Raw genomic sequence first — 10,464 nt, forward strand, 5'->3', positions numbered from 1 at the left:
AAAAGCGTATTAAATCTTCCGCACGGTTTAAAGGCCAAAAAGATAACGCCGAATACGAATAAAATCCCGAGATAGACGTTATCACAAAAGAATTAGGCAGCCATCAAGGGCACAAATGTTACGTAAAACTGCTTAAGCCATTGTGGTGGATGAATGTAAAACAAATAGGGGAGGAGAGAGAAAGGGAAGATGAAAAAAAAAAAAGGAACTAGGTCCGACTCTATCGGAAGGGCGCCCACATCCTGCCTATTCACAGATGCTATCCCACTACTGTACGACGTGGGAGCTTTTGCCTGCTGCGTTTCCGCCCTGGGCCGGTTCGCTCCTCCTTAGGCAACCTGGTGGCCCTTGGTTCCCCATTCGGCCACCATATCGACGTCGTCCTTAGTGCGGACATCCGATCGACATAGTACAACATGCAGGTGTACTCCCCACCTCAAGCCGTCCACTAGTCCCTGCCTCCGAGTAGCTGGATTACAGGAGCACGCCACCACTCCCAGCCGACAGAACCTATTCGGAACTTATACTTAAACCTTACTTTCCATTTTTGTTTAAATTTGTGTTACTTTCTATTTTTATTAAATAGCTTGGATAATTTTACGTAATAATTGAAGGTTTAGTAAATTAATCTTCGTTCTACGTTTATTTATCGTTATATTTACTTCGCAACCGGGAGTATTTCTCGTTTCCGAGATAGATGGCGCACGGTGAAAACTAAACTAAAAGTGATTAAATAGTGTATAAAATTCGTCATTTTAACAGGTTTAACTTCACGTCACATCAAACTGTACTGTTTTCGTTTATTTTATTTAGAATAAATAAATATCGGCGATTACCTTTTATGTAAACTTAATCGAAAAAAAATTTCTTTATCTGGATACTAGATGGAGCTGCCATTATGTTCCTAAGTAACGTTTCCAGTTAAAATTAATAGATAGTAAAGTGACAATCGATAAAATTCATTTTTAAAGCAGGATACGTCTGTTAACTTTAAATTAATTTCATTCGATTCGTAAGAGTTAAAAAATAGCATCGTTTTAAACAGAATTTTGACTTTGTAAAAAAAAAAAATCATTTATTTGAAAATATAAATTGTCAATAACAAGATATTTTGTTTCCATGGAAACAAATAATAATAATAATAATTTGAAATATTTTATTACGATTTAAATAAAAATCAATCTATTTTTAATTTAAATTAAATTACTTCAAAATAATTAAAATAATAATAATAATAATATATTTTCTTTTAATTAAAAATTTCCTAAAGTTATTTTATTATATTTCTAATGAAATTATCAAAATAATTTATCATTCTTCATAAAATTAGATTATTTATTTATTATAATTATAATAGACATTTAATTCGGTTAATTTAAAATACATTAAATAAGAGTTCCTTAAATGTCCCAACTTAAAGGGAAAATTCCTTTAATATATTGTTTAATAGGGCTTAATCGAGTGCTTCTATTTTCAAGGTTTTTAACCTTAACAAAAGAAAATCTGGGGATCTTTTATTAAAGTTAGGGAGGGAGAAAAAAAACACTAAAAGAGTCCTCTAATAGAGGTAACTTTGTGTGTATTATACAAAGAATTGTGACAAATTTAGCCCTGGGCACAGGGCGTCTTATTTCATCCGATTCTTAGTATTGCGGTAACGCTTTCTTAAATACTATAAACTATTGTATATAAATATACATTGGGGTAAAAATAGGTTAAGTACTTAAGATAGGTAATTAAGAAAAAAAAATCGAAAAAAATAAGAGATTTTAAATTATACTTTAAAAAAAAAAATAAGGGAACTTCCCATTACGTTGACATAAATTGCTTTATTTGAATTTTTCCCTTTTTTTCGGCAATTCGGAAACGTTCCGAGTGAAGGAGAACGAAAGAGGAAAAATCGGTAGATGCGCGCGCGCGCGGAAAGCGAGCTTCTAGAGCCCCTTTCCATAGTGACATCACACGGATGCTAGTGTTGACTGCAGCAGTATGAAGTGGTGCAGTGAGCGTCAGGTGAAGCGAGGTTTTCAGAGTTGTTATTATTATTTTTCATGTTTGCCATCATTTATACTATTCAGGATTGTTTTAGTTTAATATCAAATGGGTGCGACTTGGAGTCGCGGAGGTTCTCTATTAGAAACGCCGCTACACGTGGCCATGTTGGGTCTAGATTCGGCCGGAAAGACTACTGCACTGTATCGCCTAAAGTTCGACCAGTACGTCAACACGGTACCCACCATAGGTTTTAACTGCGAGCATGTTAAGGGCACGGTCGGAAAGATCAAAGGAGCGAGTTTCACCATTTGGGACGTGGGAGGACAGGAGAAGGTTCGACCATTATGGAAATCCTACACACGTGGTACGGACGGAATAGTATTTGTGGTGGACAGTGTCGACGTCGAACGAATGGACGAAGCCAGGATGGAACTGTTAAGAACTGCTAAACACCCGGAAAATATTTCCGTTCCCATCTTGGTACTGGCTAACAAACAAGACTTGCCAGACGCTAAAAGCGCCGAAGAAGTGGAAAAAATATTAGGTTTACAGGAATTGGGTGGGAATTGTTTATGGCACGTTCAACCCACCTGTGCTATTATCGGAGAGGGACTACAAGAAGGACTCGAAGTCCTCTACGAGATGATCATCAAACGCAAGAGATTAGCAAAATTAGCTAAGAAGAAAAGGTAGCTTATTATTATCATCCCATCTGTAATTTGTAAATATTGTGAATAAAATTCTATTTAAATCAGTTAAAAATTTGATATTATTTTTAGTTGGTTAAGCCGTCCTGCCTACGTCCGATGATGTTTTTAATACCCTAAGGCATTAAACTCCCCTGTAATCACTAGCAACTCGGGAGATACCATTGCACCTCTTAAGGTGAAAGGCATTTTCACCTGGATAGGTATAATGGTCTCTTCCTTATAATATCAAAAACTTTGCACTTTTACGTCACGATTCGGTTTGCATACGTATGTAAACAAGCGTTTTAAGTCACTATTATGAAACGGGAAGCTTGTGTTTTAGGTTATTACGACAAGCCTTTTGTCAATAGCAGCTGAACTGTGTTAAAAGACGGGTCAAACTCGAGTTGCTTTAAGGCGAGAGAGGCTGAGATAGTGATACAGGGTCGGGTCAACCTTGTTTTCACCTCTTAAATCGCTATAGGGACGTATACATAAACCAGAAAATGTAATTCTAATCATTTTCACGCACCGGAAAATGACTAGAAAATCGATAATTTTGAGACTGCTTTCGCTCCTCCTCATCGGCTGTTGTTTTCTCACGTATAACAATGAAAAATTTAATAACATGTCGATAGAATTTCCTTGATCGATAATTAATTCCAATTCCGAAAAAAAAAGAAATTTAAACAATCGAATAGACAATTTTTTCCCCTACAATTCATAAGGTATTCTGTTGATAAGATGTACAAGATCTTCCTAGTTTTTGTCTCCTGTATATTTTTTAGTAAATCAGGTATTTACTTAACTTTATATGTGCTGCAGGCGGTGGTTTTTTTTTTTTTTCGGTGAGAGACGATAAAACAACACGTTTAATGTAAAACCATTTTAGGAAAAATCCTATCGAAGTATCCTTGGTGCTAGGTAAACACGTTATGATAAATGATATCCATCTGCATAATGAATGGCAGTGTAATGACATTAGAATAATTGATTGTTTTTACGCGGTGTTTAGATTCTAAACACAGTCGTGTGGTATTGTTTTCGGATTATCAAAAGTATCTAAACATAACCGATATTTATTTTAAGTTGCTCCCGTTGACGTGTATTTCGAATCTAATTTTCAACGTGTGAACTCTTTAATTACGTTTTCAAATGTTTATTTGTAATTTAATTAGACTAGGTCGCGCCAAAATATCGGGCCTTAATCTTTAAAATTAAAAGAGGTTATTGTGCTTTGATTGTGATGCCTGATACATATGGATGAAATAATTTTTTTTTTTTTTTTTTTACGATAATAGTCCGTTTTATATTCTCATCGTTCATACTAAGAAAAATTACATATGTAATAAATTTCGTCTAGACTGCGAGGTGCGAAAATATAAGCAGAGATATACACGCGAACAATTAATTTTATGACATAAACTTTATAGAACCGTTTTTAAATGGAAAAAGTTTAAATTAAAATCGTTAACATTCACTTCTGTTTTGTAACACCAGCTTTTTTTTTTTTAATTTATAATTGTCTACACAGAATCATTATTTGGTTTAAAAATAACTTAAAATATACAAAACGTTTCTATTTATTGTAAAATTCTAATTTCCTAATTGAAAAAATAAAGTCGACCTCCCCCCTATAACACTGTTGATAATTCCGTTTTATATGAATTCCATGCTGTACAAGTCACTTAGATTTTACAAATATGTGCCAGGCTGTGAACGGCTCACATATGTGTAAAATCTAAGTGACTCCTACAGCATGGAATTCATATAAAATGCAATTATCAACAGTGTTATAGGGGGTGGACTGTATTATTTAATACCAATACTAATTTTGAGGTTCAAGGGGGGAAATCGAACTTCCCCCCTCAACCCTATTGTATCTTTTATTGTTTATAGTATATAGTATTATTTAGAATATATGGTACAGATCAGCAGATTTTTATTTTAGAAAATGCAACTTCCTTAACTGTGTGTTGTAAAAATCATAAATTAATACTAAATAAATTTTATTTTCAGAAGATATAACTACAGAAGATTGTGTGGCTATCCTACATAATTTAATAAATCAAACAGGATGGAATGATATTGCAATTGTTTACAGTTTTGAAGAGGGCAAGATAAATATAGACTATATATATATATATATAATTATTTTCTTAAACACAATATGTTTTATAATTTTTTTTTCTTTTCAGCTACTAGTTTATTAATAAAAAAGTTGCATGTTTCTGGTATAAAAACAACTATTATTAAGGAGGATAATATAGTTAATTATCAATGGGAACACATTCAAAACTACAAACAAGGCTATGTTTTACTTTCTGCAAACAATACTCAAATGAACTGGAGTATTTATATTTTAAAAGTTTAGAAAAGTATATTGTTTTTAACATGATTACAGAATTATATTTTAATAATAAATTATGCTTTTTTTTTTTTTAATATAGAATCAACTAAAACTTTTTGGCACTAAAAGAAAATGGATTTTTTTTAGCAATAAAACTTTTGATTTCCATTTTTCAAATTTAATTCGGTTATTTTCTGAAGGAGACAGAGTTGCTATTTTGAATAAGAACAATCAAAATAGCATTAAATGTGATGTAAGTTACTATGTTTGTGAAGTACTAATAAATAATAATATTTTAATTAATTAAATGTATATTTTTAAGCGTGAAATAATACTTATTTGTAAAATTTTGTTATGATCAGAACTATGAGTTTCGATAATTGAGTATCCAATGGCAGTTAGTTTGAAAAGTAACATTAGCTTATTAATAATGAGATGTTTAATAATAATGCTTAAATTATTAATAGTGAGAAGCAACTCTAATGTATGTCTCTTGACAATGAATGGGCTTGGTTGTCCAAAAGTGCTTGAGAAAAACTGTTATTAGAGTAAATGCTATTAAAACAGATTTTTTTTTTCCTTTTTATTAGCTTATTAATTTCATAGGCAGAGAAAAATTATTTGCCAACTATTATAGTACAATTTATAACTAATTTAGATGTATAAAAGTATTTCAAGATATTCATTGACTGTTGCTTTCTTTTTTATTTATTTTGATTAATTTGTTTGAAGAAAAGTGAAGCTTATAATCTGTTTAAAAAGTAAAGAAAGTGTAGGCTATTTTATAAGAGTATAATCTTATAATCTATAAAGAAAAGCGAGGTTTCCATATTTATGCATTATGGTAATATTAAAATTAATATTGACATCTATGCTGATATAAAACTAGATATGATACTTTTAAAGTAATTCTATTTTGCAAAATATCTATTTTTTTTTTTCCTTTCCTAATAATTTTGTATTTTACAATCTGCATAGATGCTGATATTGTCCTAATTTATAATAATACACAAGGAAAACATTTTAACTCTCCTGCTTCCATTAAACATTTTTATAACATAAATCCTTAAATGTGACATTTCTTTACATCAATTCAAAAACATTATATCTAATCTATAAATATATATTTATATATATTTAAGCTAAGTATTTTATATATTATTTAATACATAAAATACTTAGCTTAAAATCATCATAATACTTTTCTTTGTCCTAAAATAAAAACAAAAACAATAGAAATGGTGGCTCTAGGAATTGAAGAATTGTCATGAAATTTAAATTAACATATATAACTTGAGTAGTAGATAACTTTTAGTAGTCATCTTGAGGACTTTTAGTAGTCATCTTGAGGATGACTACTAAAAGTAGTGAAAACATTAGTTTTTGCTAATAAATTTTGCTGGATGTCATGAAATTTTTGAACGAATCAGTGAAGCAAGTGGAACAAAGCCTCCTAGTTAATATATAATAAATGTATTAATAATGAGCAATTATTAATTGTGACATCGTCACAATGCTGGAGTGCAATTTTAATCATATTTTTAATTTATTTAATTTAAAATATATGCTTCTCCACCTTAAATTAGTAGTGGCTTGTCCCTATACATCATACTTTTCCTTTAAGAATAGAGTCGTGCTCTCATCTATCACCTTTTTAGAGAAAAATTTTTGAATTGAAATCAATGATAGTGTAGATTGTAAGTTTGTATATAGTTAATTGGGGCTTCCTGCTCTTAAGGTTTCCATACCTGGTCTCTACTTTCATCTATCTAACTACATTCTCGAGATTAAGGAAAGACAGACAAACAGATGGATGGCTGGGATTTATAGGTCTACATTTTTTCAAATTGCAGCCCAATGAAAATAAAAGACATACATTGAGTAAAACAGATTAAAAAGCAAACCATAAAAATAAAATTTATATTAAAATATTTTTAAGTCTATATTGATTTAACTTGAAATTTTATTTATTTACTTTTTTGAATTATTGAAATATAATTATTTGAAGATTATTTTCAAATATGTAAAACATTTTTTTTTATGTTTTTAATATGATTAAAAAAGAAATAATAATTTGTTATAATTGTAGCTATTACTAGAAATTATAATTTTTAAATAATGTTAAAAAATATAAAAATATTAACTAAAATGAGGACTGAAAGAAATATAAAAAATATCTTTTAATTAAATTAAAAAATAATATTTACATTAAATTCTATTTATTTCAAGTTATTCAAAAAATGAATTTTAAATTTGTTAATGTTTACATTATTATTATTAAGTATTTTGCATATTAATATTAATGTTAAAATGTTTAAAATTTTGTTTCGGTTAAAATATTTTAAAGATTTATAAATAACCTGAAATAAAATTACCAGCCATTTGTATTGTACGTTNCCTCAAATTAGTAGTGGCTTGTCCCTATACATCATACTTTTCCTTTAAGAATAGAGTCGTGCTCTCATCTGTCACCTTTTTAGAGAAAAATTTTTGAATTGAAATCAATGATAGTGTAGATTGTAAGTTTGTATATAGTTAATTGGGGCTTCCTGCTCTTAAGGTTTCCATACCTGGTCTCTACTTTCATCTATCTAACTACATTCTCGAGATTAAGGAAAGACAGACAAACAGATGGATGGCTGGGATTTATAGGTCTACATTTTTTCAAATTGCAGCCCAATGAAAATAAAAGACATACATTGAGTAAAATATCAGATTAAAAAGCAAACCATAAAAATAAAATTTATATTAAAATATTTTTAAGTCTATATTGATTTAACTTGAAATTTTATTTATTTACTTTTTTGAATTATTGAAATATAATTATTTGAAGATTATTTTCAAATATGTAAAACATTTTTTTTTATGTTTTTAATATGATTAAAAAAGAAATAATAATTTGTTATAATTGTAGCTATTACTAGAAATTATAATTTTTAAATAATGTTAAAAAATATAAAAATATTAACTAAAATGAGGACTGAAAGAAATATAAAAAATATCTTTTAATTAAATTAAAAAATAATATTTACATTAAATTCTATTTATTTCAAGTTATTCAAAAAATGAATTTTAAATTTGTTAATGTTTACATTATTATTATTAAGTATTTTGCATATTAATATTAATGTTAAAATGTTTAAAATTTTGTTTCGGTTAAAATATTTTAAAGATTTATAAATAACCTGAAATAAAATTACCAGCCATTTGTATTGTACGTTTTATTATACGTGAATCAGAATGTAACTGATTCACTGTAATAATGATAGGTAATATTGAAATATTTAAGTAATAAGTTGCCTTATTAGAATTCACAGATAACACAATAATTAAATATTAAGCTCTAAGGATTTATCTACAGATTAATTCAAACGTAGAAAGAATTTTAACCATCAAAATTAGAAATTTCTATAAAAGTATTTAAATTATGTGCCCAATGTTGTATTGTATTTCAATAACTTTTAGAGATGAACACATGTTTACATCTTAAAATGTTTTATATCTGTTTCATTTACAATTTTTCACCAATAAAGTAATCTGTTTAATATTTTTTTAGAAATTGGAGAATTGTTTTTATAATGATATGAAATATTATTAATTTTTTCAATAACAGTAAATTTTATTGAAGTAATACTGTATAATATATAAATTATATATGCATTTAATGTGGTAGTTCATAAACTGTTTGGGGCACGAGACTCTTTCTAGGAGAATACGGATGAGTTATTATTGTCGTTATGACTAAAATTTAGCAAATAGAATTTTACTTTTGTTTCATTTGAGATATAATTATGTTCTATTAAAAAGCCATAAGAAAGTGTTAGTTTTATTAGAACAAAATACATGCTAAGAAAACTATAGGTCAGCATGCTTTTGCAAAAAATAAATATAGGGTGCAAGAATCTTTTTGCAAATAAAAATGGTGTCTCTAAGAAGTTTGAGAACTACTGATTTAATGCAATACCAAATTCCAAAATTATCATTAAAAAATGATAATGTTTCTTACTTTTATAAAATGCAATTATCAACAGTGTTATAGGGGGTGGACTGTATTATTTAATACCAATACTAATTTTGAGGTTCAAGGGGGGAAATCGAACTTCCCCCCTCAACCCTATTGTATCTTTTATTGTTTATAGTATATAGTATTATTTAGAATATATGGTACAGATCAGCAGATTTTTATTTTAGAAAATGCAACTTCCTTAACTGTGTGTTGTAAAAATCATAAATTAATACTAAATAAATTTTATTTTCAGAAGATATAACTACAGAAGATTGTGTGGCTATCCTACATAATTTAATAAATCAAACAGGATGGAATGATATTGCAATTGTTTACAGTTTTGAAGAGGGCAAGATAAATATAGACTATATATATATATATATAATTATTTTCTTAAACACAATATGTTTTATAATTTTTTTTTCTTTTCAGCTACTAGTTTATTAATAAAAAAGTTGCATGTTTCTGGTATAAAAACAACTATTATTAAGGAGGATAATATAGTTAATTATCAATGGGAACACATTCAAAACTACAAACAAGGCTATGTTTTACTTTCTGCAAACAATACTCAAATGAACTGGAGTATTTATATTTTAAAAGTTTAGAAAAGTATATTGTTTTTAACATGATTACAGAATTATATTTTAATAATAAATTATGCTTTTTTTTTTTTTAATATAGAATCAACTAAAACTTTTTGGCACTAAAAGAAAATGGATTTTTTTTAGCAATAAAACTTTTGATTTCCATTTTTCAAATTTAATTCGGTTATTTTCTGAAGGAGACAGAGTTGCTATTTTGAATAAGAACAATCAAAATAGCATTAAATGTGATGTAAGTTACTATGTTTGTGAAGTACTAATAAATAATAATATTTTAATTAATTAAATGTATATTTTTAAGCGTGAAATAATACTTATTTGTAAAATTTTGTTATGATCAGAACTATGAGTTTCGATAATTGAGTATCCAATGGCAGTTAGTTTGAAAAGTAACATTAGCTTATTAATAATGAGATGTTTAATAATAATGCTTAAATTATTAATAGTGAGAAGCAACTCTAATGTATGTCTCTTGACAATGAATGGGCTTGGTTGTCCAAAAGTGCTTGAGAAAAACTGTTATTAGAGTAAATGCTATTAAAACAGATTTTTTTTTTCCTTTTTATTAGCTTATTAATTTCATAGGCAGAGAAAAATTATTTGCCAACTATTATAGTACAATTTATAACTAATTTAGATGTATAAAAGTATTTCAAGATATTCATTGACTGTTGCTTTCTTTTTTATTTATTTTGATTAATTTGTTTGAAGAAAAGTGAAGCTTATAATCTGTTTAAAAAGTAAAGAAAGTGTAGGCTATTTTATAAGAGTATAATCTTATAATCTATAAAGAAAAGCGAGGTTTCCATATTTATGCAT

General features: G+C 27.9%; 1 protein-coding gene across 2 annotated transcripts; it reads left to right on the plus strand.

Moving 5' to 3' along the window:
- The first annotated feature begins 1,936 nt into the window (after positions 1-1,936).
- On the plus strand, positions 1,937-6,074 carry LOC111639483 (ADP-ribosylation factor-like protein 4C). Of its 2 annotated transcripts, none has more exons than XM_023385374.1 (4): positions 1,937-2,684; positions 4,704-4,799; positions 4,883-5,052; positions 5,135-6,074. In XM_023385374.1, the coding sequence occupies exons 1-2, from the start codon at positions 2,101-2,103 to the stop codon at positions 4,741-4,743; spliced, it is 624 nt and encodes a 207-aa protein (XP_023241142.1). In that variant the 5' UTR covers positions 1,937-2,100; the 3' UTR covers positions 4,744-4,799; positions 4,883-5,052; positions 5,135-6,074. The 2 variants fall into 2 exon arrangements, with proteins under 2 accessions (XP_023241142.1, XP_023241143.1); XM_023385375.1 differs by having other exon boundaries at positions 4,707-4,799.
- The last annotated feature ends 4,390 nt before the right edge of the window (positions 6,075-10,464 follow it).

The sequence above is a fragment of the Centruroides sculpturatus genome, unplaced genomic scaffold, assembly GCF_000671375.1.
Source record: "Centruroides sculpturatus isolate CEXI.00-Female unplaced genomic scaffold, Cexi_2.0 scaffold1297, whole genome shotgun sequence".
In the NCBI taxonomy this organism is placed as follows: domain Eukaryota; kingdom Metazoa; phylum Arthropoda; class Arachnida; order Scorpiones; family Buthidae; genus Centruroides; species Centruroides sculpturatus.